Source organism: Mobula hypostoma, chromosome 19 (assembly GCF_963921235.1).
Source record: "Mobula hypostoma chromosome 19, sMobHyp1.1, whole genome shotgun sequence".
NCBI classification, from domain to species: Eukaryota; Metazoa; Chordata; class Chondrichthyes; order Myliobatiformes; family Myliobatidae; genus Mobula; species Mobula hypostoma.
The window spans coordinates 41,029,687-41,050,173 of record NC_086115.1 but is presented as its reverse complement, the minus strand read 5'-3'; the positions used below and the strand labels follow the sequence as shown (position 1 = coordinate 41,050,173).

The following is a 20,487-nucleotide window of genomic DNA, read 5'->3' as shown; positions in this document are numbered from 1 at the left end:
ATAAAATGACTCAAATGACCTTTTCTTCCTTCAGTGACTGGTAAACATTTTATCTGTTCATGGATACAGAAATGATATATTGATTAATATCAAAAATCCAAACTCCCTTGTTCCCTTGTAGCAGCCCGAATTATTAATAATGCATCCACTGGCTAAATTAGGGAAGAGTTTAAATTTAACTTGTGAATAAGCAAACTAATTGAGAGCCATAAAATATGCCTGGATGCAAATAATTCTGCATGTACCATATAATAGTTAATAAGGACAATGAATAGCTTTACAACCTGCCTGCAACTACACAGATCCTTGCCTAAAATATTTCTTGTCATTTCATTATTAGAATTAAAGCTACAACATTTGATAAAGTTACTCTCTTTTCAGCAATATTTTATTCTCACACCTGCTTTGTTACCATGAATCAATAAAAGGATTTTTTTGTTTCTCAGAGCAACTAAGCTTTAAAGGTGCAAGTCATAGTTATGCTATCTGTTTCAAGAAAAAAATTAACACTGGCAAACTTATTTATTTCTTGGCTATTTATATAATTAACACATTCTGAGGCACGTGCATATAATGTTAATTTTTTTTTATTTGAAATTAACAACTGTCCAAGTTATCTTAAAGAGATTCCTAAAATTTAGTTAAAAGTATTTTGTGTTGCTGGACCAAATGCACAATCTTTACTCTGCTGATCACATATAATTGTCAAAGTATCCAAGAAGATGAAAAATATTTTTAGAAGAAGCTTTGAACTGGTTGAATCCTAGATGTCACACACCTATTAGTCCAACTTCCTTGGAGAGATGGCACTGAAAGGCTTCATCTTGGCCCCTGTAGGTTATTGGCTAACGTTGATTTGTTTTTAATGCATTGAACCAAAAATTATACCAGATGGGTAGATAATAGAAATATTAATATGAAACTACTAAGGGTCTTGGTCTTGCAGTCAGCAATGAAGCAATGGTGCTTATCACCAAGACAAAAAAGTACTGGTTGACACCAATAATCTCTAGAATGTGAACTTCCCATTTTGCAACATCATTCGCTGACAGTCCAAAGTTCAAATGAACTCCTAGCATCCAACAAAAATATTCAGGATTTCATTAAGAACTTGTCATAGACCACAAATGATTTAAATATTAGCGAATATATAAAATAACTTTTTGGATCAAAAAATGATTAGATATACACATTAACATTAAACTTAGAAAATTAAACCACATACAGTGTCCACAAAAGGTATTCACCCCCTTAGAGTTTTCATGGTTTATTGTTTTACAACATTGAATCACGGTGGATTTAAATTGGCTTTTTTTTGGCACTGATTAACAGAAAAAGACTCCCCTGGGTCAAAAGTTAAAAAAGAGCTCTACAAAGTGATCTAAAAAGTGAATACTTTTTATAGGCATTGTAAATGTGATTTTGAAAAAAAGAAGTTTATTTGTTTAAAACCCATCACATTTGGAAATATTTCTCTGAAGCAATTACAATCCGTATAATTCCTTTTTAGGGCAAGAGAAAGTGTTCATTATGATTAGGTAGGCCATCAAGCACGTCAAAACACATCAAAACCAATTTGCAGATTAGCCTGGATTTTGCCTGTACCATCCAATGAAATGTATAATTGTCCGAAAATTTCCTCATACATAACTCCAAAGGAGTGCGTTGCTGTATCTTAACTTACAAAATAAGGGCGGAGGCTGACTGTTCCCGAGGGAAGGTCCTTGCATTTGAGTGATCTCTGGCTCCTTAGTGCTGTTGGCGCAGGGTGCTGTAGCAAGGTTTAATCGACGTGGACTGCAGATTTGGACTCTGATTTAGGTTTATGGTATGTTCTAGTTTTAGTCACTCTTTTTTGTTACTACTTTTGGGCGACTGTTGAATCAGGGTGGTCCGCAAATAATGAACACTGAACTTAACTGTACTAAATATGGCTTTTGAGTTTGTGTTTTATATTGAGTGTTCACTCATTTTTTTGTTGCCATTTGCACAATTTTTGTTGCGCGTAGGGAGGGGGGGGGTTTGATGTTTGACGCTTTTCTTTGAATGGATTGGTTCCATGGTTCCTCTTTGTTTTGTAACTGTCTGTGGGGAGGAAAAATTTCAAGGTTATATCCTGCATACATACTTTGATAATAAAAGCACTTTGAATCTTTGTAAAAATTTGTTTACCTTCAAACACGCTGACTGTGCAAACACAGCCTATACAAAAGGGCATCTGCCTTCGAACAAAATAGTGACAAAAGCTAAGCCCCTAAAGCACTATGACTCCCTCTGGCTTGGACAAGAACAACTGTCAGTAGTACACTTCCAATGTATTGCACATGTACAAAAACACACTACAGAAATTACTACTACATCACTCTCTCCACAGCCCAAACTAGTTGAAAACTTTCAAATATATTGGAGATCCCATCTTTCTGGTAGAGCATGCAAATCGTTTCAAGGCTTATGTGTAATGACAGTCTAAAACTTGTCCAACTTCCAAATTTATTTGTTGATATCTATGACTCATATCAAACTTAGTGAAGAAATGCCCCCTAGACAAAACTGAAAATAGAAATGGGATACTATTCCTAGGATGAGAATTCATTAACAGCCAGCTTGACATCTCCACAGATCCTAATGGATCAATCCATCATGCTTTCACACTGGCACTCCAGGTGCTGCCAAGAGTATGCAATTGCTTCCATTACTTTCTTTGTAAGATGTCTATCAGCTTTTTCCTCCAATTTTTACTGAATTGCATAAGGCCCCTTCTGCTCCAAGAACAATGTGGGGTATTGGGATCAACATAAAATTTGATATAGGTGCCTTTCACGACGCCTAACACATCTCTAAAAAATGTCCATGTCTCTCTGCAATTTCTGGCAATGTTCTCATCCATCTCAATGTTCTAGTCCATATCATTCTGAGGAATTTCTTTCATTCATCTACCTCCAAACAGGTTTAATCTGGAGCTTGCAATCACTTCTGATGGTAAAGGTTTAATTGCCATCGGCAATCTAACTGCTTTAATGCTTCACATCAGGTTTCAGATTTTTTAAGACTTCCTTTGTTCAAGTAATAATTTCTGGCAACACAGGAGACGGCAATGCTCTAATCTAGAGCAACAAACAATCTAGAGCAATCTAGATCTGTAATCTAGAGCAACAAACAATCTGCTGGAGGAACTCAGCAGCATCTGTGGGAGGAAAGATATTGTTAATGCTTTAGGTCAAAATCCTTCATCAGGACTAAGAGTAGAGAGGCATAGTGGCAATATCTTCTGTCACCCAGTAACATATTTCAGTTCATCAGTGTAATACTGCACCCAGCGTCAAACTCAAACTTTGTGTCCCTATCATTCACAGCAACCAGGGAACCCATTTTGCTAAGCCAGCACTGTTTCACCATAATAGATCTTCTGGTGACCTTTTACAAAGTGAAAATGTAAATTTTGTAAAAAAGTGTAAATAAAAAAACGTTGAACACTTCCATTGTTCTTATTTTTAATTTTGTTTACTCAACTATATGTTTATTCCTATGAGTTTTAGCAACGTGGTCTTTTGCACTACATATGTGACACTTCTCTTGCTTGGACCACAGTGGCAACAATGTGTTTTTTTCTTTTTAAAAGATGGTTTGTTTGCTTTGGAAAATTGTGATTTGCCACTTTTCCACTGTGCTTGCTATTACAAGAAACATCTGGTCTCACTTGTAGGTTCTCCATGCTCTCACTTGCAGATTCCACTACTGGGGCAATTTTCAATATACTCTTGAAAGACCATTTAACTTTGATGATAACCACATCCTAATCCAGTCACAGTTGGTTTCACACACCAATGTGTTACAAATTCAGCCGCTGTTTCATTAGGTTTTCTCAACCATAAAACAATCTTAAATCTTTGCATGATTTTGCTTGACTTTGAGTTAAGATGATTCTTCAACAAGTCCATATATTCCTTATATTTCTATTAACTCCTTTTACTGGGCTCAGTGAGCTTCTCAATAAACTATATATCAGGACTCCCACACCAATACAGGTGACCACTGCTTTACTGAAATATTGTATTCCTAGAAAAAAACTGAAATGCAATTTTCCATAAAGGCACCCCCCCCCCCACCTTTCCCGTTGAATCCCATATTATATCAGAGGTGCATTCCCGTAGGATGACATACACATAATGCTGGAGTAACTCAGCAGGTCAGGCAGCACTATAGAAAGGAATATAGAATCAATGTTTTGGGCTGAGATCCTTCATGAAGACTGGAAAGGAAGGGGGAAGAAGCCAGAATAAGAAGGTGGAGGGAGAGGAAGGAATATAAACTGGAAGGTCATAGGTAAAGCTAGGGGAGGGGGAAGGTAGGTGGGTGGGAGGGAGGAGATGAAGTGAGAAGCTGGGAGGTGAAAGGTGGAAGAGGTAAAAGGGCTGAAGAAGAAGTAATTTAATGGGAGAGGAGAATGAACCATGGAAGAAAGGGAAGGAGAGGCACCAGATGGAGGAGAAAAGCAAGTGAGGAGAAGAGAAGGGGTAAGAGGGAAGCCAGCATGGGGAATGGAAAAGGAGAGGAGAAGAGGTTAGAAATTACTGTGTTAGAAACTGATGTTAATGCCAGCAGGTTGGATGCTACCCAGATGGGATATGAAGTGATGCTCCTTCAACCTCAGAGTGGCCGCATTATGCCAGTAGAGGAGGACATAGACCAACCTGTCGGAATGGGAATGTGGATTGCAATTATAATTCCAGGAAATCCTGTGTGTTATGAATGGAGCGAAGGAGTTTGATAAAATAGTCCCACGATCTACCAATGCAGAGCAGGCTGTACTGAGAGCACTGGATACAGTAGATGACCCTGACACAAGCGAAATGTTGCCTCACCTAAAGCACTGTTTAGGGGTTACTGACTGGTGGTGAGGGAAGAAGTGAATTGGCAAATGTAGCACATTTCCACAGACAATATCTACGTTTGAGGGGTGTGTGTTTGTGTGTGTGTGTGTGTGTATATATATATATATATATATTCTTATTGTAATTTTTAGTTTTTTTTATGTATAGCAATGTACCGCTGCCACAAAACAACAAATTTCATGAAATGTTGTATGCTAGTGATGTTAATGATAATTCTGAATCACTTGGCTTTAGGAATACATTAACATGGTTTAGTAAGATATTCAAAGACAGAAATCCATCAGCAAGTTCATGACTTCAGGTACATACACACCTAATTCTCAAACTTGCTGGCTTTTATGTAGTTAAATTTTAGCAGTTTGCCAGGGAACTGCTGGCAAAAATGCAGCACTGGGCCCAAATTGTATCCAAAGTAGTCTGTGTACACTTCTCATGCTAGATTTGCAGTTGTTGTTCATATTCCTGCCAATGTCCTGATTGCTATAACCATTATGTGGTGCTGCAGCAGTCATTCGATCATATTTTCTTTCTGGTCCTGAAGTAGGGCCTCAGCTCAAATTTTCAATGCCCTCCATTGTTGCAGCTTTTCACCTGGATGATCTTTTAACAGCTTGATCTATCAAAGGCAATCCCAAGATCCTGTAGATACTTCTGATGATCCTGGACACTTAGGATAAGTTTAAGCATCATCTAATTGAAAAGCTAAAATAAATAAGAAGTAAAATAAAATTAAAATTGCTATAAATAAACATAACATATATTATATGAAATAAATAAAAATATCCTGAACAATTCATCTCTCCTTACAATCTTTATTGAAGTCAAGGATTCCAGTTAAGGACAAATTGTCTTGATGTGACAGACATGGCAATAATAAAAATTAAATCCTGATGCAAACCTCATCTTGCCTCTCGGATTGTAAATCAGAGGTTGACCATGTGAGTCAGGCAGTGTGTAGAAATAGATATGATAATGAGTGTGTAATCCACAGAAGGGACTTTGCCAGTGGTTATGTTCTGATCTCTCAGTCCATGCGAACGATGGTCCAGCCATTGTGATCTTCCCATTGTTGAACACCAGGTGGCGATAATACCCTTAATTGTTGCAGCAAAGAGCTACCTAAGGGAAATAGCCAATCCTGAAACAACACATTTGCCAAGGAAGTATAATAATCCATCCAATGAATGGATGAGGAATATTTTATAAATTTAGTACAAGGGAAATGTCATACATATCGTTCAAAATGCAATTTATAATCATTCATATAAATTACAGCATTAATGATGTGGGATGGATCAGTTAAATACATTGCCTCTAATCAAAACCTGGTGAAATTAGATCATTTGAATCATAAATCAATGTATTATTTCAAACAAGTGTGGAATTAAATGCATACTGATGAGAAAAATATAAAGTTTAAAGTCAAAGACATGCAATTAAACTACACTTTAGCTTGTGGCCTTAACTCCTTTCCAGAGACGCACTTAAGGTGAGACAGGGTAATGTTAAAGGGGATGTGTGGGGCAGAGTTTTTACACAGAGCCATGGGTATCTGGAATGTGCGGCCAAGGGTGATGGTAGAGGCAGATACATTGGGGACTTCTAAGAGCAGTTTAGATTGGCATATCAATGTGAGAAAAATATGATATGGATATTGTGTAGGCATCAGAGATTAGTTTAGTTAGCCATTTGATTACTAATTTAATTGATACGGGACAACATTGTGGGAGGAAGGACATATTCCTCTGCCGTACTATTCTATGTTCTGTGTTCTTGTGATAGATGCAGTTTGATTGGCAACAGCCATCAGAAATCTTAAAAAAGGATTACACCGTAGATCTTCACTTCATAACTAGTAGTCAAGATATGGCAGTTAAGAATAGAAATCTGAAGAGATGAAATTCCCTTTAGTTCAGGAGCTTAGCGACAACCTGTAACTTCCACAGTTCTACCATCTAATGTCAGCTAAATGAAACCCAATGAGATCAAATTTCAGATTAGATTCCACATCATGAAAATATTGCAATTAAGTAATTTGAAGGTTCCAGATACATTTTGATAGGAATTGAGTTAAGACAATTTATAATTGGAGCAGTAATGAATTTCAGTTGGTGAAAAAAATGTCATATTAGGTTAAAGTTTTACAAACTGGGCATAATTAGGAAAGAGATGGAACTTTCCAGATGGTATACTATTATTTATACTAATTATTTACCTTGTTTTGTCATTGCAGATCAGCAATTGGCAAAGCATGAAGGTCACTGAATTTTATTACAAAATCATGAGTTTAAATTAGAGAAATGCTAGTTATGAATTTAGAATTAATTTCAGAAATATTTAATATATAAAGTAAGATTATTTGGGAAATGTGCCATCTTTAGATTTCGGTTGCTGTTATCATTATGATATCTGTGTGAAACATAATAGGAGTATCTCAAAGCAATCCTACTTTCTTCTTAAGTTTGAGACTTTTTGTGTTAATCCACTAAATAGAGTTAACCCATCTCCATGTGTAGATCATTCTTTCTCCTTTAGTAGTAACTGAGATGACACACTAGTTTTTTTTTGTGAAAAAGTTACCGCAACAAAAGTAATTGAGCTGTAATGGCCATTTAGGAATGTCATGGGTTATAATTAAAGATAGACAGTTAAGATGAAGCACCTACTTTACTTAAATAAACTTATTATTGGTGCTCTTTCTGAAAAAGAATTCTGTAAAAAATTGTATTTATAAAAGCCTTATATTGCTTTTCAAGATTATCTCAAGGCAAGTTGTATGCATTGAATTGAGGTGCAGTACCTGTTGTGATGTTAGCAAACCTGACAGATATTTATGTACCACAAACATACAAAAATCTGCAAATCCAAAACAACACACACAATATGCTGAAAGAACTCATCATCTATGGGAAAGAGAAAACAGTCGCCGTTTCGGGCAGAGACCCTTCATCAGGAATGGAAAGATATTTATGTACAATAGTGAGAAGCAGTGAGATCACACGTTAATCTAATTTTTGTAGTACTGCCATAGATAGAGTTCCTTGCTCTTATTTTCAAACAATGTCTTGGGAGTCCACTTTAGATGTGAAGCTGCATCCCAATTAAAATCTGATACTTCTAACAGTAGACTTTAGTCTAGATTCTCTGGGCTATTGATATGATTTTAAACAGACACTTAAAGCAAATGCATTTCACAACCTTAGAACATCCTGAACATTTGCAGAAGTATTCTTGAACTTTGTTATACAGACATAATAAAGGAAACAGGTGGGCAATTAGTGCAAAGTCTCAATAATAAGTCCATCTGTTACAGTGATCCTAGTTGAGAAAAAAAAGTTTGCGACTAAATTATTGATGGACATGAAAATATTCAAAACCCTGCAAAGAAAATAGGTTGCCTGCGCAACTCCTGGTGGCTAGTAAACTGTAATGTGTAAACTATTCTGCAGATTGCATTAGGCAGAATTTTGCAGATGCTTCCCAAGTGCTAAAACGTTCATTTCATTTGGCTACACTGCACCATTGGTTACAACTAATTTGTTAATAAGAGCCCGTTAACAATCACGAAAATTAGCGAACTTAGTACTGCTGTTACAGTTTCATGGGTCTTCTGATGTACCAAGTCCAAGTTTGCTGCGGTTCCCTCAATCTTAGCCAAAATAGACGAAAAGTGCATTGGCTTCGCACTGACCATAAATGCTACGTGTTTAGTACATCATCTAGATTCTTCCAGTTTCTTTCCTAAGTATGCCACGCCCAGTGTTCAGGATTTAAGTTATAAGGCAGGTTTCCATACTAAAGGTCACCAACATTTTGAAAACATTAAAAAATGTAAATGCATACAGCGGTGGATGTTAAAGCTCACTTAAACATGTGGAGATGTGTTTATTTTTAAACAGGAATGCGAGGCCCGTTTCCAGTGAATTCCACTTGACAGATCGTTAAAGTAACGGTACAAACACAAGCATAGGTCAGCAATTTTGGTCGTATCCTTTCTCACTTAGTCACGTGAATCGCAGCATGTCTCCCCGCGCACACACAGACACACACACACAAAGTTTCCTTTTGTGCACTGGGGCGCTTTCCAGTCTGGCTGATGAACTATACTGGGCGAACGTTACTGGAGCCGGGAGCAAACGGCGCCTAAGGAAACGCGGTCCCGCCAGTGAACCATCGCACGCTCCAGCCCACTTGGTTCCTGGTCTCCCTACAATGAGCCGAGTGAAAGGTGTTCTATAACTTTAAGGCAGGCCGGCTGGGGTGGGGAGCGCTGGGCGGCGGGGCGGACTCGCGGCCACTGCTCCCCCGGCGCGTCAGGACATTGACAGCTCTGCTGATGGGGAGGTCTGCGCACATCTGGATCTGCTGCGCGCCGTCGCGCTGCTCAGACCTGTTGGCCGGCTAACTCTGGCTCTGCCGGGCAGTTCTGTGAGGAAAAGTCTTCATGCTCGGCACCAGGAAATAAACAGCTCATTAGGCCCGCAGTCATTGGAGAAATGTAACATGCTTCGCGTGAGGAAAACATATTTGAAAGATGGGTTGAGTCTAGCCAGCTGCGCTATAGCAACAAAAATCAAGGCGTGAACTTTTGGGCAAATGTAGCGTTGTCATTACTGCTCCGAGAAGTTGTGTGGGAAATCGTGTTAATGTTCTCCTGTCTAATCGAGTGACACACATCAAAACTCCGGAACAACGCCAGTAATGTGAACCGCGCTGCATTTCCCGAGCCGGGAGCCAGCAACTTTTGCATCAACAGTTGGCGAAAAGCGAACTGCTGGCAAAGGAAAGTCATTAAACGAGATCTGTCAACTTTGCAGACTGTCAGCGAAGAAAGCGGCCGGAATGGTCACTAACCTGCTGTTCCTGGAAACACTGAGATATGAGCCATTCAGAGGATATTAGATCAGTGTTAAGGACATCAACTGATCCACGATGAAATTTTTGTATTTGATGCAGTTAATAGCCGGATTATTTGGAATCTTAGCCGCCAACAGAAACTGCCCTGACTTGATCATAGATAGTTGTAGTTGCACCAGCGAGCGATCGAAGGGACCCAGCAGGCAAATTATCCGAATAAAAGTGGTGTGCAGTCGTGGAGAGTTGTTAGAAACTTTGCAACCCAGCCTCCTGCCCAGCAAAACGGTGACGCTGTGAGTACTTGAATTTTCTTTCGACTGAACTTCGCATCAACTTGGGTATCAATTTATCCGATAAATGCCTTGCAAATATATTCGGGATTCCATAATAATCACATTAACTGAACACCATTGCCCAGTTACAGGCTGCAGACCGTGCAATATATAATTTATCAACTGGGACGCACTGCCTCTTACATCTCTTGCTGTCAGTGTTTTCTTGATGCTCCAGCCCAAAGGCCGCTGCATTTCATAAGATCTGCATGCTTTCGTTGTAATAGTCTCTTTGGACAAGGTATTCTTTGCACAATGAGTGTTCCGATAGCCCGGTCATGTTTACCGATGATAATCTTGTCCCAGGGTCGTTAATCATTTTCTTTCAGCCCCTATGTGTACACATAATCGATCCATAAGAGATGAAAGGAGTTCTCTGCATTGTGTTTTCACTAGTCGAGTATTTTCAAATCTAAAATTGTGCCGTAATAGTTATGCATTATGTACAGAATCTTAGCGCCTCCCTAGTCTGTTTATATTTACTGGACTTAAGTGGTAATATATTCGAGATATGTACAGGTGTATTTGCAGCAGTTAGATTTGCAATTAACCTACATTTGATTTCGTTTTACTTTATAAAATGTTCACAATTCATGTGCTGACCTTTTGGAACACGAAGTTGACTGGTCGTAGATACAACAGCTTGGCACCTTGAGGTAAGTAATAAAGGAGTTCTGTGCCGTGGTCCCGAGTGTAACTGAAGATGAGCAGGTTGTTGGTGGACTTCCCTTCTCAATAAATAAGAAGCTTTAAAAGTGCTCAGGCTATCCAGACACTAGAGCATACTTACATATCGCTGCCTAGGGGCTGATTAATACTTAACTAGAGACAAACTGATGTGGGATTGTATACAGATAAAATTATATCATTAGTCTTTCAATAGCTGAAATTGTGCTGACTGGTAACTTGCAACTCTGAAAGGATCAGGCATTCACATCTCTGCAGATTCTGGGGTCTTGCACACCAGATGTAGAAGCCCAAGATCAGCTGGTTGTCAGATGGCAGCACATCTGAATATCTGCTCCTTCGCTCAACTTTCCATTGACCCGTGATCAATTATCTGGTAAGGAGAGGGTGTAAATGCACTTTGCAACCAGCATCAGCTTTACACCATGGAAGGATGACATAGAGGTAGTGATCCCATTCATTTGAATAGAATTACTAGCCTAGTGGGAGGGGCATGGATGTATTTACAGGTAAGTGCCTTCAGATTTACTTTCTTTTAATGTTGTAATTATTCATTAGTATTTAATGTTTTAATTCAGAATAGTATTTCTTTTACTCTTTTCAAATCATGCAACATTTTTTTTAAGTGATTATGAGAGACATTTAAAATCTCTCAAAGTGCTGTCAGGTGTCATAGTGATTGGGCTTCAGGCCTGTTTGCCTCTGACAGCCCATTGCACCTGGCTTGGATCACGGCCAGGCGTCAATGGCCACACTTCCAGCCTACTGCAGCCTCTAATAGTGTAATTCAGTAATTAGTCACTAAAAAATTGATTTCTGGTGCAAAATAAGAAGCATTTTGATCATTCCTTCTTCTGCTATGTTAACATCATCATTTACGGCAGGGGTTCCCAACATGGCCTCAGTAAATGGTACGGGTCCATGGTATACAAAAGGTAGGGAACCCCTGATTTGGGGTTTGCTTGTACTCTTATAGTCTATAATTTATGTAAAGATTTCAGATTATGGAACAAATTTCTACTACAGGTGTCCCCCGCTTTTTGAAGGTTCGCTTTACAAAACCTCACTGTTACGAAAGACCTACATTAGTTACCTGTTTTCGCTAACAGAAGGTGTTTTTACTGTTACGAAAAAAGGCAGCGCATGCCCCCGAGCATCCAAGCTCCTCCCCTGGAACTACATTCTAGCCAGCATTGCTTAAACACATGCCTGTGAGCATCTGTGCTTTATCTTGATTTATTTTGAGCATCCGTTAGCAAGATGAGTTCTAAGGTATCGGAAAAGCCTAAAAGAGCTCGTAAAGGTGTTACACTCTACTTTCGGATAGCGGGGGAAACCTGTATATTTATTTGTTAATACAGGTCGACCTTCACTAATCCGACCACCTGTATTCCGGTTCCTTCGATAATCCGGCACTGATTATGCTTAATGTGATACTTCTGTAATTCGGCATTTTCACTAATCCGGCACTCCTCAGGTCCCAATGGTGCCGGATTAGTGAAGATCGACCTGTAATATGCTCACTTCTGTTTCTTGTACCAAGACAAATGCTTTGTGAGGATAATTAAGGGAAACCAAAAGGTTTCTTTTAACTACCTAGTGCAGATTATTGTATATTTTGTGTTTGTGCTCTTTTACGATAGATTGTTTCAATGTGGCCAAATAATCTACCGAAGAAACAGATCATACAATTCCAAAGTGTCCTCACCTGTTTTGCAATCCTTCACACAGAATGCTAATGTTAGAGTTGCCATATAATGTTCATTCTGTTTAACCTGTTTGTAGGTGGTGATAAATATTTTGGGATTTTTCCTACTTCAAAATTATGGTCTTTACATATATTTTAACAATGTACAAAAGCTATTCAAAGCACTGTGTCTAGTAACATCACTATCAACAGCAAATAATGCTAGAAATAAATTTAGTGATGAATTAAATTAACTATATAATGCTGTATATAAAATAGTACTTACAATTGACAATAAACACATCATTTCCAAAGTTAGCATTGTAACTTTGGGTTTGACTGGATTATTCAGACACTAGTTTCATTGTTCATGGCCAACTGACAGTAAATTTGTTGTCTAACCCAAACCAAGCATCTACTGTTCTATACAGTGAAAGTGTTTGAATAATTTATCTGTAAATGAGGCTACTTTAACACTGCATTTACCTAAAAGCTGTGATACTTGTGATCATACCAGCTAATTTAGTACAGTTGCAGTTGCGTGCATCATCCAGCATCTGTAGATTCTCTTGTGTTTATGGTAAGGTCAATTTTTTGTTGCTTGTTTTCAGTTTCTTTCTTAGGCCCAGGGCGTGCTGTTCTCTGTTACTCATCTTTATACCCTAAACTATAGAGCACTTGATCACTAGGTCCAACTTTTTCGCTTCCTCTATGTATTCTTTTCCTCACTTCCTTTGGTTGATTTATAAATCTATGGAATAAAATCCACCATCCAGTAAACACATTTGGTCTGTTATTCTACAGGCACGTTAAGTATGCATCACTCATTTGATTACATATTTAATAACTTCCATAAAACAATCATAAAAAGAGTGAAAGAAATCTGGTCACTGAGTGCTGAACAGTTAGAAAGTGAAGCCTCGAATTAACTTCATTCTACTTAATTCCCTAATCAAACAACAGTTAAACTTTGAATACTTTGAAGCACAGAAATCAAAGGCAAGGTCAAAGAGGCAAGATTTAAGGGCCTTTTTTTCAGAAAAGGAAAGAGGAGTAATGAACCAGGGAGGATTAGGTACGTAATTCCAGAATTTAGACCTGTGACAGCTGAAGATATTGTCACTGACTCTGTGTTAGGTGATAGCCCAAGTGCTGAGGGGGAGAGACACGGCAGCAGAATGAACAGTTCACTGAGTTTTAATAAGAACTGTACAGAACAAAAGGAAAAATAATAAACACTAGGCCAACAGGGCCGCTAACTAAAACTCTCAAACTAAAAGTTAACGCTGACACTGCGGCTTGGAAGCTGTAACTAAATACTGAACTAACACTGCTGCTTTGCAGAGTCAATCTAAATTAGAATCTGCTGTCCCAGAACATGGTCAAGACTTGACAAGACTGTAACAAAAGGAAAGGAATTAAATACGACCACAAAGAAACCCTAATTGCCTGGAATGTGCACACTCACAAGTGTAATTGCTGACCCCTTTCAGCTGCCCACCTGCGAGGGTGCCCAGATTCCGCAGCAGAATCCATGGTTGTGACCAGGCCCCCTCCTCCACCAACCCCCCATGTGCTGCTCCTGAGACGCCAGAGATCTGTGCCCGCTGGAAGTCCCGGATGAGAGGCACATTCAGGATGACATGAGCTGGAACCTAACAAAGTGCCTCTGGGCCACACCCCTCACAATCCAGCGCCGAGGGATCTCTCAGTCCACCCCATCCCTGTTGCAAGTGTGTGGAACTTTACTGCGTAGTCCCTCATTGTCACTTTCCCTTTGCACAGGGTCAGGAGTCAGTGGGCAGCCTTCTGAACCCACACTGGAAGATCAAACACTCTCTTGAACTTAACTATGAATTGTTGGAAAGACTCGGCTGTAGGGGAACCTTGTTCTCTACGGTGTTGAACAGGCTAGGTAGGGTTTACACAGATCATCACCAAACTGACTTGGCTGGACTTGGTAATAAAGTTCCTGCGTTTATTGGGGTTATCGGAGTATCTGCCGTGGTTTTGATCTGTAAAATGCCAAGGGAATTGGGGCATTAGTCTGATGAGATTGTTAAAGTGGAGTATGTGGTAAATGCTGGGAGTGGGACTGTCCTGGCTGAAGTCTGCTTAATTGTGGCTGATTCTGGCTGTCTGGCTGCTCAGCCATTGCTGCAAGTGCTGAGACCTGTTCTTTTTGCTTGGACTGGCCTTGCCACTCTGAAGATAGTTTTCACACTGCACAAGCCTTTCTGACAAACCGGGACTCCACTGACCTTAATTTTTCCTCTATCTGACCAACGAACTTCAGTTTAATCTTGGCTTGCCACTCTGTGCGTAGTTGTTGCACTGCGGAAGTCACTTCTGCCAACTCAGCCTCCACTGACTTTAACTTCTGTCCCAATGAAATTCAGGCCTGAGACCAGCTGTTCTTTCTCCACTGGATCCAGTTTAATGATCGAGTCTTGCTGACACAGTGTTTGGTGATAGCCCAAGTACTGAGGGACACAGCAGCAGAATGAACGGTTCACTGAGTTTTAATAAGAACTATACAGAACAAAATGAAAAATAATGAAAGCTAGGCCGACAGGACCGCTAACTATAACTCTCAATTTAAAAGCTAATGTTGATATTGCAGCTCAGAAGCAATAACTTAATACTAAATTAATACGGCATTTTTGCAGTGTCAATCTAAATTGTAATCTTCTTTCCTGGAACGTGGATGCCACATGCATACTCCTGAGCATGATTACTGGCCCTCTTGAGCTGCCCACCCTCAGGGGCGGCCAAACTCCATGGCAGCGTCAGTGGTTGTGCCAGTCATCAACAGTGCAGCAATTCAAACCAATAATGAAAAGGTTATCTCAGAAGAGAACATTATAAGAATGGATATGTTTGCAGAGATAGGGAGAAATAGAGATTAATAATCCTTGCACATACCTGTAATTCTAGTTATAGTCTGTTAAATTGATAATGTTCAAAAAAGGAATTAATTAAAATGCAGACGACCAAACTGGTGCTGACCACAAGATGATTGAACAAAATATACTGAAAGTAGAAATGCTAAATTAATAAATTGCTAGCTATCTGGGCAATCTTATACTTGTTGTCTCAAAAAAGATTGAACATACATGGTGAGATAATAAAACACCAATGTAATCATGTTCCTCATTAAAATAATTTTATAGAGGTGGACAAAGAGGAAAGAGAATTGATGAAATGTCCATCATGACAACTTTGGAGAAGCAATATATAAAATTTAGAAATATAAAATGCAGAATTGTAAAAATCAAAATATTTGTTGAATGATGTCCTTCAATGATATGTTATGTGTGGACACATGCAGTTTATGATTTTAAATCATTAACTTGCAATTTATTTATTTGGCCAATGTGAAAAGCTTAAGGCTTACAGATAGAACAACACATGGACTTTGCAGTATAGGATATTGTCTGAGCTTGTCCACTGGAATTTTTGTTGACCTTGCAAAACCTCCATTAGTATAAGTTTGAGGCACAGTGAATTCTACGTTTTGTACCCTTGGTGTCTTGCTTGACCTGAGGAAAGTATAGAAAACAAATATCCATGTTTTTGCTAAGACATCTGTTTTCACCACTGTAACATCCTATAACTTCACCTAGTCTCAGCTCAAATGATCTTGAAACTTAGTTTCACGCTGGAGTGGATTACTCCATTTTGCCTCTTCCATAATTTCAAGCTAATCCAAAATACTTTCTCCTGAATCCTGGTTCTATTTATGCCATTCATCTATCATATATGTGTAAATTGGCCCACATTACTTGTTTATTGACCCAGTTTTTGTATTCCTATCCTTAAGTTTTTCCATTCCAACAGCTTTTCAAGACATCTGTACTCTTCAGTTCCATGCATTTGAGCATTCCCATTTTAAATACACTCAATGGCAACTTTATTAGGTACAGCTATACACTTGCTCATTAACACAAATTTCTAACAGCCAATCATGTGTGGCAGCAACTCAATGCATCAAAGCATGCAGACATGGTCAAGAGGTTCAGCTGGGGAAGAAATGTTATCTTACTGACTTTGACCATGGGATGATTGTTGGTGCCAGATGAGATGGTTTGAGTCTCTCAGAAACTGCTGATATCTTAGAATTTCATGCACAACGGTCTCTCGAGCTTACAGAGGATGGTGTGAAAAGCAAAAAGCATTTAGTGAGTGGCAGTTCTTTGGAGGAAAAATGCTTTGTTAATGAGAAAGGTCAGAGGAGAATGACCAGACTGGTTCATGCTGACAGGAAGGTGACAGTAACTGAAATAACAGTATGTTACAACAGTGGAGTACAAAAGAGCATCTCTGAACACACAACATTTCAAACCTTGAAGTGGATGGAAGACCATGAACATACACTTAATGGCCACTTTATTAGGTAGAGGAGGTACCTAATAAAGTGGCCAATAAGTGTATTTCACTACAGTACTGTTTATCTTGTGCTTAGTTTCTTTGGTCCAAAGTACCCAAATTCCCTAAACCTCTTCTGGTTTTCCACTTGTATTTACTCCTTTGAAATGTTTCTTGAGGCTTAACTCTTTGAAAAAGCCCTACTTACCTTGCCCACTGACTCCTAAAGTTACTTGCTGATAACATGTTCTTTTATGATATCCCTGTGCAGCACTTTAGGATGTTTTATCATGTTATATAAATGCAAGTTGTTCTTGTTGAACAGTGGAATTTCTCACTGGCATCAAGCATCCATTGTAGGATATCACTACGCTCGACAAAAATTTCAATGATACTACAGTTGGATTATATGGAATAAACATTATACTCTAATGTTGATATTAGAGAGACAACTATTGACAGTGTTCGTTGTGAAGAATCACACAAGAGATGAAGGTCGCTGTGGAATTGTTCATTATGTAGGATTTTTCTGCCGATATCAAAGAAATGGTGGAACATTTTCTCACTAGGGATCACAAAAGTAAAAACAAAATTGCACACTCCAGCCCCTAACTGGGAGGAGAACCTCAGATGACATGATCATCATTTTATTTTCTGTTTCCACACTCCCACCACTCTTTAACCATTTAAGCGTCAATACCAATCAATTTGGAATTAAATGCTGTCATATAATAAAGTGATATTTAGAATTGTTGTCATATATTTATTGTGATGCACTACTTAATTGTTTTATGACAAGTGAAATATGTAATGAATTTTGAATGAGATACTTTATGCAGATACTATATTGTTTGCAGGTCATGGTTATTACAAAGTGAGATTTAAAAGGACTATGGAAAAACATTTGTTTTATTCTTTTGATTTTTTTATTGTATGTTATGTATTTGTTATTTTTGAGAAAGTTTTTGTGCATGTTTACCCTGCAGTTCACTCTTTATTGAGCGGATTAAATTGTGGCACATTATTATCATATGAAGCATGGTAGATTTTAACAAGTTTTCACATTTTCGACCAAGTTCTTTTGACAGTTTCTGGTTTTATTACTCTGATGCTTGGTTTCCAGTCAAAAACTGTGTTTTCTCATAGGGTACAATAGTTTTATATTGGCAATCTGCATGCTGTATAGTTTACACTATAATAAAATGGTTACTTTGTTAGCTATATCCTTATATCTAATAAAATGGCCATTGAGTGTATGTTCATGGTCTCCTGCTGATATAGCCCAATCACTTCAAGGTTTGATGTGTCATGCATTCAGAGAAGCTCTTTTGAACACCACTGTTGTAATGTAAGGTTTTTTGAATTACTGTCACCTTTCTGTCATCTTGAACCAGTCTGGCCAATTCTCCTCTGACCTCTCTCATTAACAGGGTTTTTTAACCCATGGAACTGCCACTCACTGGATGTTGTTTTTTGTTTTTTTCCACCATTCTCTGTAAACTCCATCTGGCATCAACAACAATTTCATGGTCAAAGGCACTTAGATCACATTTCTTCCCACTCTGATGTTTGGTCTGAACAACAACTGAACATCATAACCATGTCAGCCTGTTTTTATGTATCGAGTTGCTGCCACATGATTGGCTGATTAAATCTTCCAGTAAGATGGCACCATTAACTGGCAATTTTATGCATGCGGCTTTGATAGGAATAATCAAATATACCAATTTAGGAATACTATAGCTGAAATCCACAGTCACAACAATGGGTAATTCAGTAAGCAGTATCTTTTTAAGACATTTCAAAAAGTCTATCGATACTTAAAATCAACAGAAATGGATGGCAAAATCTGGATGCAAGTGCCATTCTCCTTTAAGAAAAATGGAAATGAGGATGCCATGCTGGTTTACAGGTACAATTGAAATGCAGAGGCTTTAAGCCTTGCATTCCCGACTACCCTGCTGGCAAATGTACAGTCTGTGGAAAATACCATTGAAGACCTCAGAGCAAGATTGCAGTTCCAAAAGGGTACCAGGCACTGCTGTGTACTCTGCTTTATGGAAACATGGTTCACACCGGAAATTTTTAATGCAGCACTGCAGCCTGATGGCTTCACCATTCTCCACAAAAACTGGAGAGCTAAGTCTTTTAAAGGCAGAGGTAGAGTATGATCTACGTTTAACTCATTGTGTTGCCAAAACATGGCAGTCCAGCTCATCCCACCTGGAGCATTCGGCTGTCAAATGTCATTCATTTTATCTGCTAAAGGAATTTTTCACATCATCCTGGTAGTGGTGTACATTTCACCTTGGGCCAACATCACGAATGCAGTGGAGCTGAGCAACATAATCAGCAGACCCAAAACTGCACACCCTGATGCCCCCCCTATCATTGCAGGAGATTTCGACCAAACCAGCTTAAAGAAGTCTCTGAACAACTATCACCAACATATCATCTGTGGAATCAGAGAAGCCAATACACTTGACCACTGTTAGACCATCATCAAGAATGCTTACCATGCCATCCCATACCCACACCTTGGAAAATCTGATCACCTGGCTGTACTTCTACTTCAGTTTATAAACAGAGATTAAAGACTGCAGTACCAGTGGTGAGGAACAAGAAGGTATGTCAGGTGAGGAGGAGGAACACTTAGAGGACTGCTTTGAGTCGCTGGACCGGACAATATTCAGGAATTTATTTTTGAGTTAGAATGAATATGCTGCAATTGTCACTGACTTCATCAAGATCTGTGTGGGTGAGTGTGTGCCTTCAAGAACATACCAGGCATATCTAAACCAAAAGCCGTGGATAAACCAGGAGATTCATAGTATGCTGAGGGGTAGATCTATGGCATTCAAGACCAGTGATCCAGACTCTACAAGAAGGCTAGGTATAACCTACAGAAGCCAATTTTAAGGACGATGAACCAATTTCATTTGAGGTTAGAATGGAATAGAATGCACGTTAGCTCTACCAGGATTTGCTGGCCATTTAACCTAACATCATAAATGGCTTGATATTTCACTCTCAGATGAGCTCAATGCCTTTTACAGATGCTTTGAAAGGGAGAATAAAAAACACACCCTTGTGAATCCCTGCAGCACCTGGTGACCCTGTGACCTCTGTCTTGGAGGCTGTCATCAGAATATGTTTCGAGAAGGTGAGCTCTCACAAGATGTTAGGCTCTGATGGTGTACCTGGCAGGGTTCTAGTGCCACCCAACTGGTAAGAATGTCGAAGAACATCTTCAGTCTCTCACTGCTGAAGTTGGAGGTTCCCAACTGCTTCAAAAGGTCGATAGTGCCCTAGAAGAGTGAGGGGAATGCTTCAACGACTGTTACACAGTGACACTCACAGCAACTGTGATGGAGTGCTTTGGGAGGTTGATCATGGCTAGAACCAACTTCTACCTAAGCAAAGACCTGAACCTGCTGCAATTTGCCACTCGCCTCAATACGTCTACAGCAATTTAAATTTCACTGGCTCTCCCCTCAGCCACGGATCACCTGGCTTACGTCAGGCTGCTGCTTATTGACTACAGCTCAGCATTTAACACAATCATACCTTCAATTCTAATCAACAGGCTCCAAAACCTGGGCCTCTGTACCTCCCTCTTCAAATAGATTGTAGACTTCCTCATTGGGAAACTACAGTCTGTGCG

The 20,487-nt window shown here is 39.0% G+C and overlaps 2 protein-coding genes across 3 annotated transcripts in view; one reads left to right on the top strand and one right to left on the bottom strand.

Annotated features, from left to right (window-relative positions):
- Positions 1 to 4,020: 4,020 nt before the first annotated feature.
- The window catches only part of LOC134358992 (uncharacterized), a 43,669-nt gene continuing 27,202 nt past the window's right edge, over positions 4,021 to 20,487 (bottom strand). The window contains exon 3 of the mRNA XM_063071758.1: positions 4,021 to 5,594. The gene's annotated coding sequence lies outside the window, so the exon portion shown is untranslated. The remainder of the gene's footprint in view (positions 5,595 to 20,487) is intronic.
- The window catches only part of LOC134358990 (adhesion G protein-coupled receptor A1), a 608,347-nt gene continuing 595,176 nt past the window's right edge, over positions 7,317 to 20,487 (top strand). Inside the window, exon 1 of one of the 2 annotated variants that reach the window (XM_063071754.1) lies at positions 7,317 to 10,042. In XM_063071754.1, coding sequence (XP_062927824.1) covers positions 9,825 to 10,042 — 218 coding nt within the window. In that variant the 5' untranslated portion in view covers positions 7,317 to 9,824. The remainder of the gene's footprint in view (positions 10,043 to 20,487) is intronic. The other variant, XM_063071753.1, reaches the window with a different exon arrangement.